At 52.3% G+C, this 27360-nt stretch overlaps 2 protein-coding genes across 5 annotated transcripts in view; one reads left to right on the top strand and one right to left on the bottom strand.

The window, feature by feature from the left end:
• Positions 1 to 23788, top strand: part of LOC117639376 (adenosylhomocysteinase-like 1) — a 35470-nt gene extending 11682 nt beyond the window's left edge. For 3 of the 4 annotated variants that reach the window (XM_034374969.1, XM_034374968.1, XM_034374970.1), the window contains 12 exons: positions 18265 to 18411; positions 18501 to 18601; positions 18688 to 18759; positions 18848 to 18878; positions 18958 to 19125; positions 19217 to 19367; positions 19453 to 19605; positions 19708 to 19873; positions 19968 to 20135; positions 20232 to 20310; positions 20393 to 20513; positions 20601 to 23788. In XM_034374969.1, the coding sequence (XP_034230860.1) occupies positions 18265 to 18411; positions 18501 to 18601; positions 18688 to 18759; positions 18848 to 18878; positions 18958 to 19125; positions 19217 to 19367; positions 19453 to 19605; positions 19708 to 19873; positions 19968 to 20135; positions 20232 to 20310; positions 20393 to 20513; positions 20601 to 20607 (1364 nt within the window). In that variant the 3' untranslated portion in view covers positions 20608 to 23788. Of the gene's footprint in view, positions 1 to 12829; positions 12964 to 17625; positions 17807 to 18264; positions 18412 to 18500; positions 18602 to 18687; positions 18760 to 18847; positions 18879 to 18957; positions 19126 to 19216; positions 19368 to 19452; positions 19606 to 19707; positions 19874 to 19967; positions 20136 to 20231; positions 20311 to 20392; positions 20514 to 20600 lie in introns of those variants that run through there. The other variant, XM_034374967.1, reaches the window with a different exon arrangement.
• A 130-nt stretch (positions 23789 to 23918) lies between these two features.
• LOC117639375 (puff-specific protein Bx42) lies at positions 23919 to 27126 on the bottom strand. Its single transcript, XM_034374966.1, has 12 exons — positions 27007 to 27126; positions 26487 to 26637; positions 26223 to 26390; positions 25957 to 26139; positions 25755 to 25879; positions 25598 to 25667; positions 25422 to 25487; positions 25208 to 25324; positions 24993 to 25134; positions 24815 to 24914; positions 24453 to 24731; positions 23919 to 24331 (listed from the first exon to the last, which is right to left on the bottom strand). Exons 1-12 carry the CDS (start codon positions 27021 to 27023, stop codon positions 24118 to 24120), a joined length of 1632 nt encoding a protein of 543 aa, XP_034230857.1. The 5' UTR covers positions 27024 to 27126; the 3' UTR covers positions 23919 to 24117.
• Positions 27127 to 27360: the final 234 nt, after the last annotated feature.

Genomic DNA, 27360 nt, shown 5'->3' with positions numbered 1-27360 from the left:
GCTGATTTTGCTGACTTTGGGGGGCCACTGTGTCCAATCTAGTAGCCGTAAAAGGCCTCCCTCGACGTCCTAGTATTCTTAAGACCCTACTCTTTCATGCCCTGTATCGGGAAGACGTTGGCCACAACGATTTTGCCTTTGACCGCAACGATTTTGGGACCAAAGTTGGTCAAAAAGTGGTCGAATCTCGGAAATTTGCTGATTTTGCTGACTTTGGGGGGCCACTGTGTCCAATCTAGTAGCCGTAAAAGGCCTCCCTCGACGTCCTAGTATTCTTAAGACCCTACTCTTTCATGCCCTGTATCGGGAAGACGTTGACCACAACGATTTTGCCTTTGACCGCAACGATTTTGGGACCAAAGTTGGTCAAAAAGTGGTCGAATCTCGGAAATTTGCTGATTTTGCTGACTTTGGGGGGCCACTGTGTCCAATCTAGTTGCCGTAAAAGGCCTCCCTCGACGCCCTAGTATTCTTAAGACCCTACTCTTTCATGCCCTGTATCGGGAAGACGTTGACCACAACGATTTTGCCTTTGACCGCAACGATTTTGGGACCAAAGTTGGTCAAAAAGTGGTCGAATCTCGGAAATTTGCCGATTTTGCTGACTTTGGGGGGCCACTGTGTCCAATCTAGTAGCCGTAAAAGGCCTCCCTCGACGCCCTAGCATTCTTAAGACCCTACTCTTTCATGCCCTGTATCGGGAAGACGTTGACCACAACGATTTTGCCTTTGACCGCAACGATTTTGGGACCAAAGTTGGTCAAAAAGTGGTCGAATCTCGGAAATTTGCCGATTTTGCTGAATTTGGGGGGCCACTGTGTCCAATCTAGTAGCCGTAAAAGGCCTCCCTCGACGTCCTAGTATTCTTAAGACCCTACTCTTTCATGCCCTGTATCGGGAAGACGTTGACCACAACGATTTTGCCTTTGACCGCAACGATTTTGGGACCAAAGTTGGTCAAAAAGTGGTCGAATCTCGGAAATTTGCTGATTTTGCTGACTTTGGGGGGCCACTGTGTCCAATCTAGTTGCCGTAAAAGGCCTCCCTCGACGCCCTAGTATTCTTAAGACCCTACTCTTTCATGCCCTGTATCGGGAAGACGTTGACCACAACGATTTTGCCTTTGACCGCAACGATTTTGGGACCAAAGTTGGTCAAAAAGTGGTCGAATCTCGGAAATTTGCTGATTTTGCTGACTTTGGGGGGCCACTGTGTCCAATCTAGTAGCCGTAAAAGGCCTCCCTCGACGTCCTAGTATTCTTAAGACCCTACTCTTTCATGCCCTGTATCGGGAAGACGTTGACCACAACGATTTTGCCTAGGCTATTGACCGCAACTTGTGTGGGAGCGGTAGACTCACAAAGTTGGTCATGAAGGGTAAAAACTATGATGATCGGGGGCCTTTTGCCGTCTTATCTGCCGGGGCCTTTTGGGGGCCAGTCCGAGCCTGGTCGTTGGTGGCGATCCGCGAATGATCCCGCGCAGCGCTTCTCACAGTGCAGGCCCTTCAGGCTGATGCCAAACACCAGCGACAAAGTAGTTGCCGAGGCTGTGCGCTGGAATTATCGAGTGGTAAGCCTGGAAGCCTCGAAGCCTGGCAGGCTGTTGGCCGGGATCACTCCCAGGTACAGTGTAATCTGCCCTCCCCTCCATACTGGCCTCCGAGCCCCCCCGCCTCCCTTCAGCGCTTTCAGCGTGCAGAGTGCCACTTGGAGTGGAGGGGCTGTGTCTCAGTCATTGAGCTAATGGAGGGTGGAAGGCTACAAGCCCCCGCCTCGCGAACATCGCCCGGATCTCGACCCTCGGCGGAAAAGCTCCGCACGGTAATCTCGAATCGAGTCTCGGTTAAAATGTCTCGATTTCTCGTGCCGAGTCGGCTGCCCTCTCGGCGTTCCCCCGCACTCTGAGAGTAAGTCCGACCGGGTCGGCGCGCACGGCGTTGGCGGTGTTCGCGGCGTTCCCCCCGGGCGTCGCGCGTGCAGAGCGCAAAGCGCGCAAAGTTGCCTCGCGATGCCTGCGCGCTTGGAAGCCCCGGTCCTGGACAAAGCTCCAGCTTGTTCCATACTCCCTGAGCCGCCGCGGCCCGCAACATGAATCACTGTAGATGCGCTGTGGGGGAGGGGGTGGGGGGAGCCTCCCGTCTAGTACCGCCGTATCTGGGAGCGCCCTGCAGTGGGGCGGGCCCTGATCTCGACCTTACCGCAACGGGTGTAATCCCCCACCCCTCCCACCCTTTCTTGTCGACCTCCAAAACGCGCCCCCGCCGCCCGCCGCCGCCCCCGGCCGCCCCGCCCCCAAGCCCCCCGAGGCAGCAGCCCCGCAGACTAACGCGCTTGATGGTGGCCTCTGGGCCGCCGGCGGTGCTGGCGGTGCCGGGCTGCCGCTGCCTTAGTCTCGGCGGTCATTGACTCGACCGCGCTGCTTCGCCTGCTTCGCCACCGCACCGCGCTCCGACCGCCGCGCCGCGGCCTTGCTGGTCGGCGTAAGCCTTTGTGGCCGCGCGGCGCCGGTCTGTCTCTCTCGCACCTGTACGGGACGCCCCATGAGGGCGACAGAGACAGAGCGACGGAACGCTGTTCGGAATCGCTCTGTCCGCAGACTGATTCCGAGAGTCGTCGCTCTGTCTCTCTCGCCCTCATGGGGCGTCCCGTGCAGGTGCGGGAGAGACAGAGCGACGACTCTCGGAATCATTCTGCTGGAAAGGCGGCCGTTGTCGGGAAACACGTCGAGGCATTCGCTCGGCGCGTCGGCGGCCAAGTTTGCGCGATGTGTTTTCTTTTCCTTTCCGTTTTGTTTTCGTTTGTTGTTGTTTTTTTGGCGCTCGCCAGCGAGCGGGGCGGGGTAGGGCGCTCGGAAAACACGGTCCCTAGGTCCGCCGGACTCCGCCCCTCGTCGAGTCGAGCCGGGAGTAAAAGTCGAAGGACGATTGGCGGGTCCGGACCCGGCCGGCCGGTGATCGCGGGGCATTAGCGAAGCCGCATTGCTGCAGACTGATTCCGAGAGTCGTTTTCGTCGCTCTGTCTCTCTCGCGTCCCGTGTAGGTGCGAGAGAGACGGAGCGAATCGGTCTGCCGGTGGCCGGCCGCGCCCGACTGCCCACCCCCACTGCCGCGTCCCTTTCCTTTGCCTTTCCAGCCCCCACCCCACCCGCCCTCCGCTACGCACAAGGAGGGCAGTTTGCAAATTTCCATGGAAATTTGGATAATTTCGGCGCCCCCTTCCCCTTTCCACTCGCCGCTCTCGCCACCCCCCTCCCCCTGAATGGATGGCTGTACGGTAAGGACGCCGCGGGGGACGGAGGAAGCGGTTCCGGTGCGGGACGGGCGGACGCTCTGTGTGTGTGTGTGTGTGTGAATAGCGGCAGACATTTACCAGTGGAGGTTGCAGATGAGTTGATTCACTGACCGTCATCAGGAGGCCTTGCCTTCGCCGTGCCTCGTCGGACCTTGCCGCCGCCGCAGCAGCAGACTGTTTCCGAGAGTCTGCCTCTCTCTCTCTCTCGCACTCATGGCGCGCCCCGTGTAGGTGCGAGAGAGACGGAGCTCGGAATGAGTCTGCAGAGGAGTGGGCGAAATAAAAGGCGGATCGATGCGAGCGAAGCGAAACGACGTGGACCGTGAGGCCGACGGGCCGACAGGGCGACGTGCGCGTGTTGACGCGGTGAGTCTGTCGGTGTGTGGCGCACCACTGTCACGCGGAGTCACGGACTGTCACGCAGTTTCACGCAGTGCCACGCCACTGGATGGGGCAATCCGCCGCGTCCTGCTGCCGTATTCAATGCGCGTCCGGATGTCTTGCGCCTGGCATCGGACCGCCGGCCTCCACGGCGTCGACGGCGTCCTTGCCTCCAGTCGTCCATCCGCCCGGCCGGCGGGGCAGGGCAGGGTGATTAGGTGTCGACGTCCAGAATAGTAATAGCCCACACGCCGTGCCCCGGGCCTCGCCTCGCCTCGGCCTCGGCGGGGCACCAGGGTCCCGCCCGCCCAAACGGGGCTGGCTCGCCCAAGCGGGGCGGCCAGCTGACCGATCCCGAGTCGCTGCCGGTCTCTCTCTCTCGCACTCCTAAGGCGCTCCGTGAGGGTGCGAGAGAGACAGAGCGACCGCTCTGCAGGCGGGCCAGGTGACCCGGCACCCTGACCGGCCTGGAGGGACTCCCTCAACCACCCTCGCCCCGCTCGCCCCGCCCGCCACCCCGGGCCTAGCCCAGCCGGGCCGGGCCGGCAGGGATACAAGTAGGTCAGGTCAGGTTAGGGGTCGTATTTATTATGGCGTGCGGTGTGACGAGGGCGTGTTGGGCTTTCGGCGTGTGTGTGTGTGTGTGTGAGAGAGAGAGAGAGAGAGAGAGAGAGAGAGAGAGAGAGAGAGAGAGAGAACGCTGCCGCGAAAAAGGAACAAGATAAAATCTGTTGGGTACATCGGCCCGAAGCTGCCAAGCTAGAGACCGCCGCCGATAACATTTTCGTCATTCTTTAAAAGTAATTAATGTTATCACGATACTCGCGAGACTGTGGGATGCGGGCACGGCGGGCACGCCGCGCGGCACAGCACAGCTGCTCCCGCCAAACCAACGAGATTTTCTTGTTGTTGTTGTTGTTGTTGTTGCGCTAGTTTCTTCTTTGTGTTTGTCCCGAGGGAAGGAAGCCGCGGTTGTGATTTATCGCCGATTTGAGGCGAGTCGAGGGAGTGTTGGTGGTCCTGCACTTAGTCAGGGCTGCTCCCCCCCCCCCCCTCTTCCTTAATGCAGGGATGACAAAGGGGGCGGCGTCTCCGGTTTTGGAAAATGGCCGTGCCTCTCGGCCGCTTCGCGCAATCCTCTGGGCGTCCTTAGTTTAATTCGCAATTTTGGCCCTTTTGTGTTGTCATTGAAATGGCGACGCCATCCGCTGCGCGGAAGGGAAGCCCCGCGTCGCACAGTGGGCCAGAAGACCGGTGGGGGCGGCCAAAATTCTAGACGCGTTTTGAGCTCCAGAGTCGCTAAATGAGACTCGAACCGAACGTGCCCATTGTGGTGCGAGAGAGACTGTCCCCTTCGGTGGGAATCCGTGCAAATCGACCATATTGCCAGTGGGAAGGCCCGCCCTCTACACTGCAGTTTGTTCCGGCTTCGGGCGTTAATTTCGGCCGCCCCTTTCGAGGAGGGTGGCTGTGTGCTCGCCCGTCTGTGTCGCCTGTCTGTCTGTCTGTCTGTCTGTCTGTCTGTCTGTCTGTCCGTCCGTCCGTCCGTCCGTGCAACTCGCACGCCCGGGCCCCAGCACCGCATGCAACACGCGATGCGGTTCAAACGAGACGCCCCCTGCAGTGTAGTAGCGATGCCACCCCACTCACTGCCGTGCACAGTCTCTCTCTGTCCGACGTTGGACGCTCCACAAGTGCGAGAGAGAGACACCTGGCGGCAATCTACTGAAGCGAGCGTCGCGGTCTGTCGCCGCATTTTCGAGCAGCCGCCCCCCCCCCTCTCTCTCTCTCTCTCTGTCTCTTTTCGCCGCAAAACGGACTGGCCCGAGGGGCGGCCCTTGACCGGACGGTCCTTGTCGGCTACGCCATCGCCGCACCTCACACTCACAGAGAGAGAGAGAGAGCGAGAGAGAGAGAGAGGAGAGAGAGAGAGAGAGAGAGAGAGAGAGAGAGAGAGAGAGAGATTGAGTCCTCCGCAAGCCCCTTCTCTACGTGCTCCTCCAGAGCCCCCTTCACAGCAGCGAGACGAGGGTGTCATACCCTCCCCTCCCTTCCCCCCTCCCCTTTCCCGAGCGACGCGGTAAATTAAACTCACCCGCTTTAACGGCGTGTGTTACACTACACTGTCGGCTCGAGTTTCAGAAAGCTGCGCGTCGGAAACGCATTTCGCGTTTAACTCCTAGCTCTGCACACGGCTGATTAAGCCGCCGAGGGGTCACTGCACTCGATTCCTTTCGGAGGTAAAAGTTCGACCGAAGAACGGCGCTTTGCTTTTCCGCCTCATCTAAACTCGTAACCACCGGCACGTCATTTCGCCTCTAAACGGCGTTTCGGGAGCCCCGTCCGTCCGTGGCCCCTCAGGAATCATCACGAGCAATAAACAGCGCCTCCCTCCCTGCTTGTTTTCATAAAAGCAGTTGACCCGCGTTTCTGCCCGGGTGGGGCCCTCGAGGGCCTGGCTGGCTCGGCAGCGCCCGGTGACACTGGGCTCTGCAGGTGTGTGTGTGTGTGTGTGTGTGTGTGCGTGTGTGTGTGTGTGCGTGGTGTGTGTGTGTGTGTGTGTGTGTGTGTGTGTGTGTGTCCCTCCCCGTCTCGCTCCCTCGCCTCGGGGGCGTCTATGTCCGACTCTGTCGGCGGCTGTGTCCGACTGTCTACACTGGCGCGGGGCCCTGCCCGGCCCGCTCGGAGTGGGGACGACGTCGAGAACGTCGAGGATGGGGTACATCGTCCCCCGCGGGGGCCCTGAGGGGTCGGCGGGGCCGCGGAACGGAGCGGCCGAGGCGGGGTGGGGCGGGGCGCGGCGCGGCGCGGCCGGGTCAAGTCATGTTTTAGAAGTAGTCGCGAGAGTAGTCAGTCGTGTCGCCGAGGCCAGAGGACGAGCCTTGCCGCCGCGCCGTGCTCGCCGTGCAGGCCGTGCTCCACCAACTCGACAACTCGACCGTGCCGGCCTTACGTCGCGGACCCCTCGGCCCACTGCCCGTCCCACAACCTCTCGGTCACACTGCCGGGCACTGCCGGGCACAGCGGCGAACAAGGTGTGCAAGCGTCTGTCCCCGGTCCGCGCAGTGTCTCGTCGCTCTCTCCCCATGAGTGCGACGGAGACAGAGGCAGACCCTTGTATCTGTGTCAACAGGCACGCTAGGCACGCTTGTGTGCGCTCGCTGTTCAGCAATGTTATCGATCCCCTGTATGCCCAATGCCCCATTGAATGGCTGCATGGGCCGCATCCACTCCGTCACGTCTCGACGCCCTCGGTGACGCCACCGTGACGTCACACTCTAAATGTTGGACAGTGAAGATTCTCCATATTATGGTGGTGCAGCTGACTCCTTAACATACCATTCAGAATTCACTGTGACTGATAGATATTTTGACGAATTTCGTTGGTATTATGGAGAAAATCTCCACCATAATATGTTGGTGCAGCCTTTCACCGTAAGACATTTACAGTGCACCAAGGCGAAGCGACAAAGCCATGCAAAACACACACAAGCATTGTTTACGATCGACCCGGCGCCGGATTTCAAGTGCAAGCGAAAACAACCCCGTCGGTCACATCAACAGCGCCGTCTCGTCTTGAATAACTGTGTCACGCTGAACCATAATAGGTTGCCTTTTTTACGAAATTCTCCGAATTTTATCTATTTTAAGGTTGTTTTGGTCTTTTTTCGGCACAGGTTCTAAGAGTGCATCCCCCCTCGCGCTGAACCCCAACAGTGCGGCCTCGTTATGAGACTTGCGAAAACTTTCCAACCAGTTTTGTAAAGCAACGCAGGTTTTTTTTTTAGTTGTGTCGTTTGAATTGTGCGCAGACTGTGTCCAAGTTGGTCACGCTGCGAGCAGCTCTTCTTTGAGACGGTGGCTGATTCCGAGACAGCCGTGTCGTGGCTCTCTCTCTCGGTCTGCTTGCGCGCTCCGTGAGTGCGAGAGAGAGAGAGAGCATCCTGCTCACCGTGTCGACACGACGAGCTTTGGAGCAGCCAGGCGGCGGAATGGCGCTGCGTTTGATCCCCTCCGTCCAGCTCGTCTAGCTGCAGCCGCGGAGCCGCGCTGAACGGGTCGGGGCGTTGGCCTGCCTCGCCGCGCCGTGCTGGGCCGGGCCGCTGTGACGTCGGTTTCAGCCGGATTCGGGACCCCGCCGCTATTTCTGGCTGGATTTTAATATCCACGGTGTCGAACGGCGCGCCGTTTGTGAGGGCCTTTGTTTTTGTTTTTGTTATTGCCGTTGCGTCCGCCCCGTTTTGGCGCCAACGCCGCGTGACGCATCCTGCGCCCTTAACCGCCATCGCCGTCCTCTCCCTTTCTCTCTCCCGCCGGTAGCAAGACTCGCCTCGCCGCCAGGAATAGTCCAAATGGACTGCACGGCCCCGTGTGTCGCCCAGTGTCGACTCACTGCCTCCCCCATTTCCGACTCAGTTTTGAGGTTAGGGTTGGCGCACGTCGCCAACCTCGCGGCGCCATTTAGATTCAGGTCATTTATTGGTCAATAACATGTACAAGTCTTTACAAAAGGCTGTTGAGATTTGAAACCGTTGCTGTGTGAGCCACGTGTTGTGCGAACCGAGGGCTTGCCCGTTCTGTGATCACTCGACGACATTTGTGTTTACACCCTAGAGCAGACTGGACTTTGGACCCGTGACTTTGCCTGTCCCGTTTCACAGCCGGCAGGGCCAGCAGGCACGGAGGGCAAGGAGTACAAAAGCTTCGCTCGGCGAGAAAACGGAGACAAAAAAAATCGGGGAGGCGCCGACTGTTGTTGGTGCACACCTTTCTCGAGCAAATGGACCGAAAGCAATCAGAGCAATGGGTTGTCTTTTTGTCGTCCCGAGCAATCATCGCGTTTTGCACGTCTCTCCCTCCCGTCAGATTCTACAGGATTGAAACTCAACTTATTACAGCGTTCTCAGTTTGGAATCGATGGAATTTCGCGGAGTGCCGAAATGAATTTTGAGCCCGGAAGTCAAATGGAGCTTGCTATTTCAGACATGGACAACAACCTCAACAGCAACGGTCACCTGATCCGTGGCTCGCGGCTCGCGTTCCCAGCCAAAAACAGCCCGAAATAAACGAACCGCGGCTGTTGTTCCACCAATTACAAATTTCCTTCGCTGCCCCTCGACTAATGAGAAAAACAAATCACGCGTAAATATGTTGAGTCCGTCCGCATAATAGGGTTAATCCCCCTGGCCGCCATTTTGCCGTTTGTTGTTTTGGCGGGCGTTGTGTGTCGCTGTGTACCGCGACTGCCAACGAATAGATCGAATGAATGAATGAATGAATGAATGAATGATGAATGAATGATGAATGAATGAATGAATGGACAACGCGCGAACGAAATCCACGCACTGGGGCCCAACAAAAAGAGACGGTTTTAACCCAGCCTGACCTTTCCCTGTTTTCCGTCCCGTTTTACTTCTATTCTAATTTCTGATTTGACGGCGGACCAGTCGCATAGTACCGGGGAAAGCGTGCTACCGGTGTTTTGTTGAAGGGAGTTTTAATTAGCGGGAGACGGTCCAACTTATTTGCAAAGCACACCTCGGCGGCGCCAGATTTGGTGCTTGTGCCGCGCGAAAGCGCGAAGCTCGCGAAGCGGCGGGAAGTTGCGCCGGCAAATCCTTTCGGTGCCCCAGTTTTGCCCTTGCCCCGCGGTCGCGCCGCCTCTGCACCGTAACTGCGGGCCAGACGGGGCCAGACGTCGTGGCGACCTCGTTCTCGCCGCCGCACTGCTAGTTGGGCTCTATCCCCAAATCCCCGATGCGATGCGACCCTTTATCCACTCCACTGCGTTTTTCCGAAACACACCGCCGAACTTCCAGGCGTTCTTCTTGCCCAGGCACTCATTACCAATGGCTGGGGAGGACGGACAGAAAGTGTTGCCCGTCGCCTCCTACTCTCACACACACACACACACACACACCGAGCGCTCTTTTCAAGGGCGAGCTGGGCGAGTTTATCCCTTTCCTTCAGTGGCAGACAGTCGCCAGTTTATCTTGAAAAACTTCAGGACTCTCGCGTCACTGTGTGTGTGTGTGTCCGGGGATGGTGAAATGGCGTATGTAGAGGTTGAGCGTCGCCAGAGAGAGAGAGAAGTGGGCGGGCGGCGAGTTAAGGAATAAATGCGGCGGGTACGCGATGAATCCCGCTTGCCGCCGTTGAAAAGGAAGGCCGAGTGGACTGTGAAAAGTTTTTCGTCAAATTGGCCAGTATTTGTAAACAAAAATCATAACCTCTTTTTCCCTCTCAAGGACGTCGTCACGTAACGTTGGGTCTACACTTTTTTTTTTCCGACGTGAATCAAGATTGGAATAAAATGGCTCGAGAGAAAACGTTGCTGTTATAACCGGGCATTTTTCTCGTAGGACAGCACACGGCTGCGGATTATTTCGCACAAGCGGCAACAAAGTCGCAACGAAGCGGCGGGGCGAGGAGGGGAAATGGGGGAAGATTTCCTATGAAAAATGCATCGGTCTGAGGTTTAGTTTGGGCGTGCTTCTCTCTCGCTGGCTGCCTAGCCTTGCCGCTCGAGCAGCTTGCTTGCATTTCGTGCCCCCACCCCCTTTTTTCTCTCTTTTCCCTTGCAGCATTTTTCTGTCGTTCCGCTGAGTGCGTCTGTGTTCGTGTCCGAGGCCTTATCTCCCATTCATAGCCACTTGTCGCTGAAACCGGGAAAGCGGAGCCTGGCGGAGCGCGGCGCGGAAAACACGAAAACACGCGCCTCGTGGGAAGAATGACAAGGGACGTGTGTCACTCGTGTCACTCGCTCGGCTCAAACGCACTCCATATCCATATCCTTCTGTTTAATTTGATTTTAATGTACCGTCAGTTTTTGTTTTCCACGTTTACTTTACATTTACTTACATTTTACTTACATTTTACTTACATTTTACTTACATTTTACTTACATTTTGTTAGATTTTTTTGTAACCCCTTTTTTGATGACGTTTTGTGAGTGAATCCCTCCGCTCCGTGATGGCGTGATGAGGGCCCACCTAGGCCACCCTCCGCCCCCACAGAGCAACCCCCGCCAAGCGAACCGCAGCCTGATGCGTCAGTTGGTCGCGGCCCCGTGGCTTTCCGGCAGTGTGGCGGCCCACTGACCGGCAGAGCGACGGCAGAGGCTCCTGCCGGCTTGCGGCTGGGGCATTCCGGTCACGGCCGCGCGCCGCGTTGAGGCCGCGGTGAGGCCGAGGCGAGGCCCCAGCCAATCATTTCGCTCTCCCCTGTGGCTCCGGCTGTCCCCTTTTGTCGTTAATTACCTCGTTTCCGGCCGGTCCGACGACTTCCGGTTCCGCGGCTCCGCGCCATTGGCGACGCCTTTTCACCCCCGCCCCTGCTGCTGCTATTGCTGCTTTTGGCGCGCGTTTCGCTTTAGTTGGCCGACGTTTTTGTTGTTTTCTGCGGAGGATTCGGCGGTTTTGTTTGCACGCGGTAAATATTGAGGAAGGGGCTCGCGTGACTCCGGACGTATTCCAGGAGTCGGGGGGGGGGGGGGGCGGGCGGGGGGGGGGGGGCGGCCCGCCTGGGTGGTGGACTACACGTGTCTCGTTCCGGCAACACAAGTCACTTCCCGAACAAAGAGCGCAAGCATCCCTGCGGGTCGGCGTGGCGCGGTGTGGCGCCCCGGATCTGCTTGCCTGCGGGACAAGTTTAGTCGATGTAGCGCGCTCGCTCCGTTGCGGCCTGCTAGCCTGCTGGCCTGCTAGCCTGCGAGCCGCCTGGTGTGGGGCTTGTCTGCTGCTCCCGCTCTCTCTCTCTCTCTCTCTCTCTCTCTCTCTCTCTCTCTCTCTCTCTCTCTCTGCGGGCTCGTGCTGGCTTGTGGCCAGCGGGGCAGGACTAGCCAGGGCCTTCCCCTGGGCCGCCACGCCGCCTCGCCGCAACCGCTTAACTCAACACACCCTAAGGCCCTAACCTGACCCATTACCAGTCCCAAGGCTTCCCAGACTCCCCCCCCTCCCTTTTCCCGGAGGCCAGCGGCTATTTGATTAGCGTAACCTCATGGCGGCGCAATGTGCAATGCAGCCCCCCGCCCCGCCCCCCACCCCTGCCCCATTGAGGCCAGCCCATTGGCTGGGCGCTGGCAGCGCTGGCAGCGCTATAGCGAGGCGGCCTCTGGATCCCCCGGGGCAGCCACTGCAGGCTGCCGTTCGCTCTGTCTCTCTCGCACCCGCGCGGGACGCCCCGCGAGCGAGAGAGACAGACAGCTCGGAATCATCAGTCTGCCGCCTGCCTTTAATGACGGCGTGCTGCAGGGGTGGTTCAGGTTGCTGGGGCGGCGCGGCGCGGCGCGGCCCGGAGAACTCCGGAGCGCCAGCCTCGGCTCGAGTGCACACTGGGAGAAAGGGAACCCGGACCGCCCGACCGGAACGCGCTCCCGTTAAGGCGCCGCTCCCTTGCTTTCCAAGAAAAGCCCTTCGAAACCGACGCGTGTTCCTCCTGGACACGTCCGTGCAAACCGAGGGAACGCTTTTACAGTGCTGCACCGACGCCGAACCGAACCTAACCGAACCGGGGCTGGCAACCTGTTGTCTCCATCAATCCTTGCCCGCGGCCGGGGGGGCGGACCACCGTCGACTCGCGACTGTCGGCCAAGATGGATCTCTCTCTCTCTCTCTCTCTCTCTCTCTCTCTCTCTCTCTCTCTCTCTCTCTCTCTCTCTCTCTCTCTCTCTCTCTCTCTCTCTCTCTCTCTCTCTCACACACATACACACACACACACACTTGGCCGACTAAATGGAACAACCAAGTGCTGTTCGCCGTGTTTGTGTGTCGTTTTTGGCAGTGTGGGAGTGGGTTCCCGCGACCCCGCACCACCTGCCCGCGCCCCGGCCCCGGGTCCGCCCGCACTCAACAAATCAAAAAGGGCCCTTCGGAGCCACACGCGGGGGCTTGGCATGGCGTGGCGCGGCGCGCGCGGAGCAGCGTGGAGTTAATCTTGGAAACTTTTTCAAACTTGGCGCCCGGAAGCGGCTTCGCGGCGCCTCGGCGGCCCCACGGAATGGCATGGCGCCTCGAAGCCGCGGCCGCGCGACGGACAGCTGGGTCGCTCTGTCTCTCTCGCACTCAGGGGCCGCGCCGCCGCGCCGCCGCGCTACTGTGACGTGTGAGAGAGAGAGACAGAGCGATGGCAACAAGGCTGTGTCTCCATGTCTGCAGGACGACGGCCTGCTCGGGCCGCGGCCCCTAGCGGAGCTCCACTGTAAGTCGCGGCAGTCGCTGCACCAGCACGCGCGGACATGGACCTAGCCAGGGAGGAGGAGGACGAGCTGGGACACATGGAGCAGTTCAAGGTGAGTGGCAGTAGCAGTGACACCCCCACCGCACAGTGGGCCAGAACACCGGTCGAGGCGGACAAAACTCTAGGCACGCCTCGAGCTCCAGAGTCGCTAAACAGGACTCGAACCGAACGTGTGACCCATCAATGGATTCCTCGTTCGGAGAGCAATCCTTTGGTGGGGTCACACGTTTGGTTCGAGTCCTGTTTGGCGACTCTGGAGCTCAAGACGCGTCTGGAGTTTCGCCCGCCTCTATCGGTCTTCTGGCCCACTGTGCGCCGTGTCCAGGCGGTTCGCGGCGGAGAGCGCCGTGGCGGCAGGCAACCCGAACGCACCCGTGTCGCGGCGCTCCCGGGGTTGCCTGCCGCCACGGCGCTCTGCCGGAGCCGGAGGAGCAGCAGGCTGATTCCGAGCGCTGCTTTCGTCACTCTGTCCCTCTCGCACCCCCAAGCGTGCGAGAGAGACAGAGCGACGAGAACGCCTCTCGGAATCGGTCCGCTGCAGCCTGCAGTGTAGCGACCGGCGGACCATTCCATCTCCTTAATTGCTCCAACTTTCTTGCGGCTCTTGATTCAATTTGAGCGGCGTCGGCGGCGGCCACGTCGGCGACGGCTGTTGTTGTTTGTGTTGTTGGTTGGCGCGCGTGTGTCGGGCAAATGGTTGTTGTTGTTGGCGGGCTGCCGCCGCTGCCGCCGCTGCCGCCAAGTGCATGGCGGTCGGGCGAATCGTAATTTGAATTATTTACGCCCCGCATGCTCGGCGAGGCCGTTGAGGCCGCCGAGGCCTTGACGGAGTCGGCCGCCTTTTATCGGGCACGCGTCCCGTCCCGTGTCGTATCGGCTTGGAGGGGAGGGACGTGCGGTACATTCACTCGACGGCGGAGAGAGAGAGAGAGAGAGAGAGAGAGAGAGAGAGAGAGAGAGAGAGAGAGAGAGAGAGAGAGAGAGAGAGAGAAGAAAGAACTCGCGGGGAAAGAAACACGATCGACGACGACGACGCAGCGGCAGCGAGGATGCAAAGCAGAGCAACGGAATGGAATTAAACGCAGCGGGGTGGGGCGGGGCGCACAGTGGGCCAGAAGACCAGTGGAGGCGGCCAAAACTCTAGACGCGTTTTGAGCGCCAGAGTCGCTAAACAGGACTCGAACCGATCGTGTGACCCCACCAGTGGATTCCTCGTTCGGAGAGCAATCCATTGGTGGGGTCACACGATCGGTTCGAGCCCCATTTAGCGACTCTGGAGCTCAAAACGCGTCTAGAGTTTTGTCCGCCTCCTCCGGCCTTCTGGACCACTGTGGGGCGAGGCGGGACGCCGATGTCGCCAAGCGGCCTCGCGGGAGCAGTACTATGAAGATGGAGAACAAGCGCGGGCCGACCAAAACAAAACAAAACAAAAAAATAAAAATGGCAACGCCCTTAAAAATATTTTGCACTTTAGTTTGGTTAGTTTCTTGGGCACCGTTTTCCGCGCGCAGCGCAGTCGCCTGTTTTTCGGGACGGCCTCGACTTTTGTTTACACTTTCCCGTGGAAACGTGGCCACGGCCGGCGCATTGTAGTTTCGTCCATTCATGCCGCAGAGACGATGATCCGGGCTTTCGGCCTTTCGGGCCGGCCTGACGGGCCTCACGTCCCCGACGGGCTTCCCCCTCCCCTCTTTAAGGCCCTCTCACTCAATTAATGGACGGGCCCTGACGTGCTTTGTCTCCGACGTGTCTCCGACGTGTCGCTGACGTCACCGACGTCACTGGCGCGTCTCCGCGGCCCTTTGGCCGTCACTCGCGCGGCCGATGCCTTGTTTTTCATCCCCTGCTGTCACGGGGTGGGCTGGGGTGGGGGGACATTTGCCGCGCCTTTAAAAAGTCCCTCTTTTTGTTTTTTTACGGCTCCGCCGCGCCGCCGCGCTGCGTGTCGGCTAAACTGAACGCGGCCCCCCTCAGCCTTTCCAGCCCTTCACTCGGCTGTCCACAGTGGCGTGCGGTGCCCGCGGACAGAGCGACAGCTCTGCAGTGTACCGCCGCGCTGCAGCCAGCGACAAAAGCCGACGTCGGTCGAGGACGCGGCAAGGCGCGGCAACGCGGCGCAGGCCGGCATGAACAACTCGCTTCCCTTCCGCCCCTTTTCGCGCCGCCTCCCCCGCCTGCCCTTTTCCCGGACAGAATAAAAGGCGCCAGAAATAAACTCCCATAAAAGGAGCCAAGTGTCGGACTAATTCCGGAAGCGCGCTTTTCGACACAGTAACTGCTGCTCGAGAGAGAGAGAGAGAGAGAGAGAGAGAGAGAGAGAGAGAGAGAGAGAGAGAGAGAGAGAGAGAGAGATTGGAGCGGGGGAACTGCTTGCTTTTCGAGCAGGCCATGGCCGCGCCAGGGATAGGGTGTTGGGGGGGGGGGGGGGGGTGCTTAGAGGTTAGGGGCCTTCCGGCCTTCCGGCGTGTGGTTTTTGGCGCGGTGGACGATCGGCAGGTGTTTGGCGGCACATGTTGCGAGGCGGGGCCGCCGGACAGGTGCTGCCTTTCCAGTGTGGGGCTCGCGGGGTGGGAGAGGGGAAGGGGGAAGGGGTAGGGGTAGGGGGTCCCTTGGGAACAGATAAGCGCCAAGACGGTCCCTCATAAATTTGGGAAGGCGGTGACGGATGATGGAGGGGTAGTTGTTGATGGGTGGCAGCACTGGCGGCGGGGCTCTTGTTGTCGCGGGGGCACTTCGCTTGTCTGTGTGCGTGACGGGGCCGACGAGGCCAGCTTGTAGGTGAGGGCGATGAGCAGGTCCTCGAGTTCGCCAGCAGTTTGATTCCGAACAAGTTCCTTCCTCGCTCTGTCTCTCTCGCACTCCTGTGCGACGGTCCACGAGTGCGCGAGAGAAGCTTTGTGGTCCGCGCAAGACAGAGAGAGTGTGTCAGTGCCGACAAGCCGTTCCGCCTGCGCGATTTCTCATAGCGGACCGGCTTCCGCTCTCTTCATCTCGTCTCCCTCTTCCAGTGTGCATGCCCTGTCCAGGCCAAGGCCCAGGCCCAGGCAGGGATTTTTACGGTGGGGCGGCCGTCGCAAACAAGACGTGGGCTCTGAGGCTCCAGAAGGTGGAGCCGCGGGAAGGCTGGGGCTGTGAAAGAAGGGGGCGAAAGGGGGCGGGGCTTGTTAAGCTAATACAGAGCTAATAGAGTAGAGTGCGGGCAGTGCGGCCGCCTGATAGACTGGGGTGTTTATGCTAATCTTGGCGAGAACTCTCCCAGTACACGGACTGGCGGAGCGAGAGAGTCGCTGCGTCGAGTCGAAGAAGCACACGCATGCCGAGGCCTGCGAACTTGGCGCTTCTTTCTATCGCAAAAACGCGTTCGGCTCTGGCCGGAAGATGCGTCTTTGATGAAGTGGAGTGGTTCGTCGCCTGACAAACGAATGTAATAGAATGTACCGCTGCCAAACTTTTCCCGCGGCGTCAGGACGTTCCCTCCGCAAAGCCGAAAGTGATTGGGTCGGGGCGACCCTCGGGCCCGAGGTAGTGCCCGAGGTCGTGCGCTCTACTCGGGTGACTGACGGACGCCACAGGCCACAGCCGTCGCTCTGTCTCTCTCGCACCTACACGGGACGCCCCATGAGTGCGAGAGAGACAGTGCGACGGAAACGACTCTCGGAATCAGTGTGCAGGCCGGGCCGGGCCGGGGGACGCGATGGACGAAATGGACGACGGGCGGCGGAATCGCGTGGCTGTCGCCATGCTGTCGCCATGCTGTCGCGTCACTGTCGCGGCGCTTCAGACTCATTCCGAGAGTCGTTTTCGTCGCTCTGTCTCTCTCGCACTCATGGGGCGTCCCGTAAGGGTGCGAGAGAGACAGGCCGACGAAAGCACTGTTCGGGATCACTCTGACGTCGCGCCTGTCCTGTCCCTCAGGCACCGCCAATCTGTTCCATCTACCACCCCTTCCGGCCCCGCCCCTGCCGGGCCTTCCGGGCCTTCCCCCGCTCTGCTTTGTCGCTCTGTCTCTCTCGCACGAGTGCGAAACGCGCGAACGCGCGTCGAGCGCGAGACAGAAAGGCCTCTCTTTCGCCTTCCTTGGAGGGTGCGTTTTCGTCTTAAATCCTTTCCAAGACGATCCATGTGCCAAGTGAGGCATCCAGGCCTTCCAAAGTATTGGCGCCCGGAGTGGGGGTCGGGGAGAGCGGGGGTGGGGGCTGCTCGGGGCTGCGGGCGCTTTGGAGTCTTGACAATGGTCGAGGCCTGGAGGCCTGCCTGGAGGCCTGGAAGCCTGGATGGGGTGGCGTGCCTGGGCAGGCCTGCCGAGGTATGCAATCCATATTGGAGTGGACTGAGGAGCAGGCGCCTGTCCTTCCAGACGTGCTGTCGCTCCCCCTCCTCCTGCGCCTCCACTCGAAGAGAACGGGTCGTCAAATCAGGCCAAAGTGTCATTTTTGCGTCAAAATGGACCAAATTTTGACGAAAAACATTGGCGTTATATTGACTTTGTTTTCGCTGGGAAGCGGCCGGTCTTTTCCCCCGCCTCACCCCTTTTTCCGCCCCTTCCCGTTTCCCGCCCCTTTCCGTTTCCCGCCCCTTCCCGTTTCCCGCCCTTTCCCGTTTCCCGCCCTTTCCCGTTTCCCCCTTCCCGTTTCCCGCGTAGTCTTGGCCTTTTCTTGGAGTTTCTCCGCCACACTGTCTGACTGGCGTCGCGCTTGGTGCTTTCCTGTTCCAGATGCCGGAGAAGCTGAGGGAGGGCATGACGGGCTTCAAGGACCGGCAGATGCGCCGCTTCAGCCTGCCCACCAGCTCCCGCGGCCTGCTCAAGGCCGGCGCGGGGACCGCGGGGCTGGCGGGGGCGGCGGGGGCCGCGGAGCCGCGACGCTCTTCCGTCGCGTCGGTCTGCTCCACCGAGTGTACGCCAGCGCGTCAGCGCCACCTTAGCGTTTTCTCTTTGTTTTTGTTTTTGGTTTGGTCGGATGTCGTGTTTTATGCAGGGCGGACCGCGCCGCTCTGTCAGCATGGCCCCTGGCGCCTAGTAGACAGGTAGTCCCCGGTGCAGCCGTGTCGACCGGACAGCATCGACGGAGTAACCACTCACCCTGCAGACTGATTCCGAGAGTCGTTTGCGTCGCTCTGTCACTCTCGGAGCTATAGGGGACATCGCATGAGAGACAGAGCGACGCAAACGACTCTCGGAATCGGTAAGCCGTATGTTTATGTTTGTAACGGTATCACTAATGCTCACAATTTTCTGGATGTCGTTGTGCCACTCGCTTCCGTTTCCGCTCAATTTTCCTCTTGGTTGCTAAATCTGTATCTGTAGCGACCAGCGTTGTTTTCCAATGTTACTTACGTGGCGTTCTCGTTGCAGCATCCTACACGGGCAGCTCTTCCGATGAAGACGATGTCTCACCGAGAGAAAAACTGCAGAAGAATTCCAAGGAATTCTCTGACTTCTGCGTCAAGAATATCAGCCAGCATGCATTCGGCCGAAGGGAAATTGAGATTGCAGAGCAAGGTAAAAAAAGAGTCCCATAGTTTCTTATCTGTTGCTTCCATATCTAAATACCCAAATCTCTAGCTGACACTTCTTTTCCTGTTCCCTAGAAATGCCAGGAATCATGGCCTTGCGAAGAAGAGCAGGAGATGACAAGCCTTTAAAGTCAGCTAAAATCGTGGGATGTACCCACATCAATGCTCAAACTGCTGTAAGTCTTCGGTTCAAGCTCTTGTGCTATCTAGTTTCTCTATTTCAATATTTTCGGTATTTTTAAAATGTGTTGCATTTTTGCAGGTGCTTGTGGAAACTTTAGTGGAGCTTGGGGCCCAAGTTAGATGGGCAGCGTGCAACATCTATTCTACTCAGGTATAATATTATTTTTCTTTCTAAAATCCACCAATATTTTGTTTTGCGTCACATAAAGCAATCTTTTTTTTTCTGTTTTTCTTTTTAGAATGAAGTTGCTGCTGCTCTTGCTGAAGCAGGTAAGAGAGGCTCTGAGAACAATCTTTTTACCATTCTTAGTTCTTGTGTTTCAACTAATGTGTTTCATATTATTACCAGGATATCCTGTGTTTGCATGGCGTGGAGAAACAGAGGAGGATTTTTGGTGGTGCATAGACAAATGTGTCAATGCAGAGGGCTGGCAACCCAATATGATCTTGGATGATGGAGGGGATGCCACTCACCTGATGCTCAAAAAATATCCTGCTATGTTTAAGATGATTAAAGGTGAAGCATCATTTGTGTTTGAATTTGCAATTAACTTCCTAGAATGATTACCTAGTACTTTATATTGAATAAGAGATGATTATTTTTGCAGGTATTGTTGAGGAGAGCGTAACAGGGGTTCATCGTCTGTATCAACTGTCTAAGGCTGGAAAGCTCTCAGTGCCTGCCATGAATGTTAATGATTCAGTCACCAAGACCAAATTTGACAATCTTTACAGCTGTAGGGAGTCAATCATCGATAGGTAAGTCATTAAAATCTATTTAAAACTATTGCCTAAATTTGTCAAAGCCATCATGTTTTACCTGATGTTCTGTTGCCCATTATAGCTTGAAGAGAACTACTGACATGATGTTTGGAGGCAAACAAGTGGTTCTATGTGGATATGGTGAAGTTGGAAAAGGATGCTGTCAAGCGTTGAAGGGTCTTGGTTGTGTTGTATACGTCACTGAGATCGATCCAATTTGCGCCATACAGGCATGGTAAGATTTGAAAAAAATATTCAACTTTCAAGACAAATATCATAATTTAATTTTTTGTTATCAGTGGGTTGTGATTAATTAATCATTTTTTAAACTTCCTAGCATGGATGGTTTCCGTGTAGTGAAGCTAAATGAAGTGGTGCGCAATGTTGACATAGTTGTGACAGCAACTGGGAACAAAAATGTAGTGACAAGGGAACACATGGATAAAATGAAAAGTGGATGTGTGATTTGCAATATGGGGCACTCCAACACTGAAATTGATGTTGTAAGTGCTAAGGAATATCAAGGCCATTGGAGTCCATCAACTTTTTATTGTAATTCTCTGATTCATGAGTTCTTGATTTTCTCTTGTTTTACAGAATAGCCTTCGTACTCCTGATCTTACTTGGGAAAAGGTTCGATCTCAAGTAGATCATGTTATTTGGCCAGATGGAAAACGTATTGTCTTGTTAGCAGAAGGAAGACTGGTGAATCTAAGTTGCTCTAGCTTACCTTCTTTTGTTGTTTCAATCACTGCTGCTACCCAAGTAAGATAATACTCCATATTTTGCTATTTTTAGTCATTCAAGTTTGTTTGAAAATGTGCAGTTGTAATTCATCTTTTTGCTTTGTTTCTGTTTTAGGCTCTGGCTTTGATAGAACTCTTCAATGCTCCTCATGGACGTTATAAATCTGACGTTTATCTATTGCCTAAAAAAATGGGTACGTATTTAGAGAAGCAATATATTTTCTTCTTGGTCAGATCATCTTTCCCTATTAATTTTTGTCCCCATTTCATTTTTAGATGAGTATGTTGCAAGTCTACATCTTCCAACATTTGATGCCCACTTAACGGAGCTCTCAGATGAACAAGCTAAATATATGGGGCTCAACAAGGCTGGTCCATTCAAACCAAACTATTACAGGTCAGTAATCTTTCATATTTTCTCCATTGGTTCTGTTTTGCCAAGTTCTTTTGAAGAAAAGCAGGAACCTCTTTCCTTTTGTTTCAGATACTGACAGTACGAAGATTCCGACAAAACCATGAACACTCAAAATCAACAGGGCTAAAAATACCTATTGCTTCAGATTTGCAGTGTTCTGTGTTTAGCATTAGGCTTTTCCATGTCATGATGTACTGGCAAAGTAGTGTAAAATGTGTTCTGATTATGTTGGTTGTTGGTCATTAGGTCTGTAAAAGCTTTTTAATAGACTTTTTAAAACGATCAATTATTGATACAAACATGACGGTGATAAAGAAAGGCTTTTAGATACATTTTTGACAGGAAACCTAACTGTGTTTCATAAAATTGATGTGTTTTGAATAAATTGTTAATTTGTGGGAACGCAATTGGTGTTGTAGAAGCTAGTATGACATATTCTGGGCTTGCTTTGTGTAGGAAAAAATAACAGTGACATATTTTGATCCCTAGCACTGCATTTATTGATTAAGTAAACACATGTGAGCGTGTTCACCTAGAAGTGATCAGAATTAAGGTAGCAAATTTTAGTAAGGCAAATTAAATTTATGTTGTAAAAGAGTAATTTTCAGTATTTTAAGAATTTTGTGCCTGCCAATTTGTCAGGGTGAAAGGATCAATTGCAATTTGCTCAGAGAAAATGAGTATCTGGTTGGCCTACTTTTTGTTTTATATTGCACTGACGACTGATAGAGCCGAAAAAGAAAAAAAAAAGAAAAATATTGTGCCAGTGTTTTCAATGGTACTACGCATTAAAAATGTTTTATTTTAGGTGAGTTTGAGGAGTGATCTATTAGGATGGTGTGTGGGCCTAGGCAGGTGTTCACAAACCTACACCCGAATCATAACTAAGACAAATCCAATGAAACATCTGACGACCGGATGTGGTTATCAGTAGAGACTGTATAATTTTTTTCAATTTGTCTCTTTCTTTATTATTATTTAAATAATTTTTCATTATTCAGTGAAGCAAAGTTGTGGGCTTTTATTTGGAATGTTGAACACTATCAGTGGTCTTAAATTATGGTTTTTCAAGGGACTCTGGCCTTTTAAAATTCATTTTTATTTTAATGGAAGTGTTGTTGAACATTATTATGTTAAATTTTGTGTTGATGAGTGAGACCAAAGGAAAGATTTCTGTTTTACCAACTATATCAGATCAGATCAAGGGACCTGTAATGCATTTTAAGAGCCAGATTCATTCCTTTAAAAACTTCCATTGGATGTCTCCCACCTGTTGACTTAGGAATCAGCATTTCAGAATTTATTTTGTAACTTTGTTTCTTTTGCATCATGTTTTTATACCTAGGCATTCCATGTCATTGTAACCAGTATTTAAACCAGAAAGTGTGATTTGAATGTGCTTTTTAGGCACCTCTCTTTCTTTGTGCATCACATTTTTATAATAGTTGTTCCTATCACACAGTGTTGCCATCCATTTTTTTCTTTTTAAGTATTTCATTGTGATACTAGATATTTCACAAACTGACCGGTGCTTAGTATTCTTGTTTGCTGCCTTTATTATCAATTTTATTGACTAATTTGCATATTTCAACGTAGAATGTGATACTAGTAACAAGGTAGTAAGGTGAGTTGAATTATTTTCTGTCATCTACTACACAGTTTTTCAGTAACCAACTCTCTAGGAGCCAGGAGCTGTGTAGTTTACAACTGTACTGTAGTAAGAGTGTGCCACCCATTTTGGGAAATATTATGCTTTTGTAGTCTCTTAATCTATTGTTTTGTGGGCAATTCTGTACTTAATCTAGTGTTTGTATTTAAACTGAGTACTGTTCTTTTGTCTTGTTTTATGAGTGTGCATGTCTTGTGGTACTCTCCCTACTACCATCTATCCTTCCTCCTCCTACTCCTCATGACTACGACTGTAACTTTTTGTGGAAAGTATTTTTTTCTTGTCAGCGTTTTCAAAATTGTTACTTGCTCTGGTGTGAGAGTGGTTATCACCATTGGCAGCTTCTCTAGATACTGGAAGTACATAAGGTTTACTTATCCTCAGACATAAGTGCCACAGCGCTCCTATGTTGTCCAAGTTGGCTGTGTCTGTGATACTGTAACTATGCAGATCTCTGCTAAGTTTACTGAAACTCAGAGGGACCTCAATAATTTACAAAAATGTTATCTTTACAACCTGTCACTTGTATGAATGAATTCAGTAATGCAATGAGTGTGAGACATTTTTCCTATTACTCTGGAGCTGAAAGTATCCATAATGACAATAGAATTGAAATCCATCCCATGGAAATTGTTGATGTTTCTATTAATTGTTATATAATGAACTCTTAAATTTAAAAGGTACTCCTCATAGGCTTATTAGTACACGAATTATTGCAAACAATGCCAGCAGGGTAAATGGCTTATAACTTTTATGTGATGTTATAATACAGTATAATATGATTTAGGTTGCTGCTCAGATGCTTGGGGTTTGGCCCACCAAGTTGAAATTATAATTAAGATAAAAGTTAATCATGTGTTTACAAAATCTGACAACAAATTGAATGTTTATGTTACTTGTTAACAAATTGCTCGACAGTTGGAAAAGATTTTTGGAAAAAGTATGTATGCAATTGTATATCAAGGAATTTTCCTTGGGGTAGGTGGTAGGTAAGTAAGCAAACTGTCTAGTGGTTAGAAAATTGTCAGTGAGCGTATGATAAAGCATATTCAAACGGAGGCAGTTTCCTAGGATACATAATGAGTCCAGCGATTGCTCTAATAAGTTTCCAGTAGGGTGGATAGAATTGTGCTTCTATACAGCTGCGGCTGAAACTTACAGGCTGTATTCGATGTTGCTGACAATTGCGTGTTTTTCTCCTGGAATGTCTTTATTTTAATAACGAAACTTGATGTGCACATTGTTTTTGTTCTTCAGAAGTTCAGGGTTTTACTTTTAAAAGAACGGGGAAACTTGATACCTGATTTACATTCACACAGGCTAAGCTGAATTTTATAAACAAGGCAAAAATTATTCATGCCTTTGTCAATCTTGCCTTTGATCACATTAACTTTTAAGATGTTAGTTTTATCTTTTGGGCTGTGTTGACTGCAGTATCTTATCAGCCCATAAATGTTTGTTAAATTACAGATACTGTTTATATTGTTAATTGAAGCAAGGTACTCTCTTCTATATTGGTACCCTCTGCAGCTACACAAGTGCAAGCTGTAAATTTTTGAATTGTTGACAAAATAAACATTTGAACATACAGGAGCATTTTTGATCCCTATCCTCACCAGCCACAAATGAGTTTTAAAAGGTGTTGTGGTATAGTCCACTTTAAAAGCAGTTGCATTCTTCACAGGTTAAAAACAGTTTGAAATATAATACACACTAGATTCATATAAAAGTTCTCTTTTTTTATTCCTCCCTATATTTAGTCTGGAAAACCAAATTTCCAATGAGGTACAACAAAACTATTTACAAATAGCAGCTAAAAGTAAAAGGATACTAGTAATTCCATATGTACAAAAAAAAAAGCATACACACTCAACAGTGGTAAAACTTACATTAATAAACCAACATTGTTTCTGAATGTTAATCCTTCCTCCGCCTTTTATCTTTATCATCTTTCCTGTCGTCTTTCCTATCATCCTTTCTGCGGTCTTCTTTAGGACGTTTACTAGCCCTCTTCGCTTCTGTGAGGAACCGCTCCAGACCAAATGGATCCTCTTCTTCCTTTTCAAATTGGACAGGACCACTCCTAGTAGCATTTCGGTCTGTGCCACTGAACTCCTTGTCAGGCACAAATCTACAATACAAAGAAAAAGTTCTCTTTATAAGACGCCAAAATGGTAAATTAAAGTAGATCAGTTATTTTGTACTGGAAAAAGCTTCTTAAGGCTAGACAAAACAAATTATAAAATACTAACCGGTTTGTTTTGATGAGCGTATCTAAATCATCACCATACACTTCCTTATCCACGTTTTTGCTGGGGCGGTACAAATGTTGTCCAAGATTTGACCCTTCACGCCATGGTTTATCATAGACATTGTACGCTTCATCATCAGCATAGCCTGAGTCCATTCCTTTGCTGGTATTGAAGAGGCGCTGATCAAATTGAGCCTCACCACCAGCAATAGACTTAGCAGGCATACCCAAAGCAATTTGCTCACTGATGTCACGTTCACGTTCTCGTTGAAGCTTCGACCTAAAAAACAAGTTGAGTCACTTTGTTAACATATGGTGATGAGCAAGACTGACAATGCATAGAAGAATCTCAATAAACAGTACCTCTTGTCAGGAGCAGCACGTGCAAGATTGCGGTCTCGTTGCCTTTCCTTGTGACGTTCAGCACGCAGTTGATCTCTCTCTCTTGCTTCTTCATCTTTGTCTGAGAGTAAAGAAAGAGAGCACAGTTAGTAAACCTATCAAGACACAAAAATTTTATGAGTCTCTTCATGATACATACCAACAGCATTGGAAGTGCGAATACCAGCACGTTCTTCACGAGCTTTCTGAGCCAATGCTCTAAGGTGCTCCTCTTTCTTCTCTTTTTCTTTCTGTGCAAGTTTCTTTTCCAGTTGAGCTCGCATTTCAACAGCTTCTCTGGCCTGAAAAATACAACATTGAGAGCTACAACAACTCAACAACAAAGAATTTCAAATTGGAAAAACTCCAACACACCTTTCTGTCAGCAATATAGAGAGATTCTGCCAACTTGGCAAAATTTTCATTAATATGAACTTGTTGCAAACCTCTTCCATCAGCTGCTAGACGTTTATCAAGAGGTATGGTATAACCCTGTACACAGAAGAGAATATACATTTTAATTCCATCCACCAACACCTTCAGCACCTGAACACAAAACCGATAGAAATTACAATTCTAATTTCCTCACCTTGGCGTTTTTCCAGTTTGATATGCATGGAGGAATCTTCCACTCTTTCTGCTCCTTCACAGTAACCTGGAAAATAATATTATAATTTAGTGCACATGAAATAGAATTAAAATTCAAATAAGTATTTGGACTGCTATGCTATGCATAGTATACGGATTTTGCAATTAGGAGCTCACTTTTCTGGTAGGAGAGTGCATGACAGGCGCAGGGGGTGACGGTGGCCCTCGAGGAATTTTTTTGTTGATTCTGGAATCATAAAACAACAATAAGCACATGCTAGGAATCATTAATTAAAGCTTTTTGTTAAAATTGAGCTATGAGAGAATTACTAACTTGAATTTAGGCGGTTCAATAGGATCTTTCTGAGCTTCCACCATTCTGATTACTCTTTGCTTGGCCCCTGAGTTAAAGGCAGTACCTTGTTGTGAAGGAGTATAACGAATATATTGGGCCGGTGCCTGTAAATAAAAAGAATGATTACTCTCCACAATAATTAACATCTACTGATGAAGACAGTTGATAAGGATCTACTTACAGTTTTTTCAGCACACCTCACAGGCATGGCAGCAGCAATTTTGGTTTGTGTCAGTCTTTCCAGAGCCTGACGCGTTCGATCAGTAATTTCTTCTAGTTCTTCAGCATCAGGCCTTTCAAGTGCTGGATCATCTTCAGCCATTACCTCTGCTGGCAGCAAGTCTGACAGTTTAGAATAAATGATCTGCAAAAAAAACACACCACATATTTGGTATCAACATTTAAACTAATGCCAGCGCATTGAGTGGACAAGACAGAAATAATTACCTTATCTTTAGAATGACCCTGTCTTGCAAGAACATCATATTTAATTTTTCCTGTTGCATCCAATTGAACAGCCAGGGCGTTAGAAGTGCTCTCCTTTCCTTCACGCCCCATATTGAGAGGATACTGAGCAACGGTAATCTCCGGAAATGCACCTCCATCTCCATAATCCTGAAGGAAAACCAAAAGTAGGCAACATTAAGTAACAAGATTAGACATAAGAAAAGAAATTTAAGATCTATGACGTCAGCTCAAAAAGCAGCACACCTGTTCTGTGCGAGGAATCCAACCTCTTCGCTGACCGTAGGGAGGAGCAGTCCATTGAGCCGACATAAGGGCTCCAGCAGCAGAGGAAGGGGGTGCCTTGGCCCTGGCGTCATCTCTGTCCCACACCGGCTGCGACGGCGCAGGCAAAAGACTGCAAAAGAACAGGAACAGGAATGAAGGGTTACTAACAACAAACACATTTGGCCTTGAGTCAACTGCATCTGGCTTTTAGGTTAGAACGTCAATTCGCACTGAAAATCGTTCATAAGCCGAGCTAAAATCACGTCAGTGACAGCCATCAATAGAATACACTTAATACTATAACTGACTTTGATGAAAATCAGTAAGAAATATCGGAAAGGAGATAATCAAGTCGTTTTCGTTTATACAACGAAGGCTTCAGCGATACTCATTCACAAACGCATTTCGACATTTAAAACGCACCTAATGGAAATACAAATTAGACAAAACATGTTTCAAAATGCGACTGTCAAGTTGAAAAGCATAGAAGTACCCTTACCTCGCCAGAGACATCATTTTGATCTACAACTGATCAAAGATTGTGTGTGTACCGAGCTTCTCTACTACTACTACTACACTCACACAGTCACACACACACACACAGCTACCCCCTCCCTACCTATCCCCACCCCATCCCTCCTCCCTCCTCCCCCTTCCCCGAAGAGACCAGGAAGTCACTGCGACCAACCCACCAACTTACCACCTTCAACTTGGTGGGGCATTCCCTGTGCTGCCCTGTAATTTGCCCCCAACAAAAATATTTCCCGTATCGAAGTTTCAAATGATTTTTCATTTACGAGCACTCCTGCACTCATTTCAATCAATAAAGGAAAACGCTCAGATCATGGGGAGT

The sequence above is a fragment of the Thrips palmi genome, unplaced genomic scaffold (assembly GCF_012932325.1).
Source record: "Thrips palmi isolate BJ-2018 unplaced genomic scaffold, TpBJ-2018v1 HiC_scaffold_11, whole genome shotgun sequence".
Lineage (NCBI taxonomy): Eukaryota > Metazoa > Arthropoda > Insecta > Thysanoptera > Thripidae > Thrips > Thrips palmi.
Note: the sequence above shows the minus strand (reverse complement) of the source record. Positions and strands in the feature narration are given on the sequence as shown.

Coding starts and splice junctions, on each gene's coding strand:
- LOC117639375 (XM_034374966.1), bottom strand. Junction 26,391..26,486: donor GGATTCCTCGCACAGAACAG/GTGTGCTGCTTT, acceptor GTTTTCCTTCAG/GATTATGGAGATGGAGGTGC. Junction 24,732..24,814: donor CGTGCTGCTCCTGACAAGAG/GTACTGTTTATT, acceptor CTTGTTTTTTAG/GTCGAAGCTTCAACGAGAAC.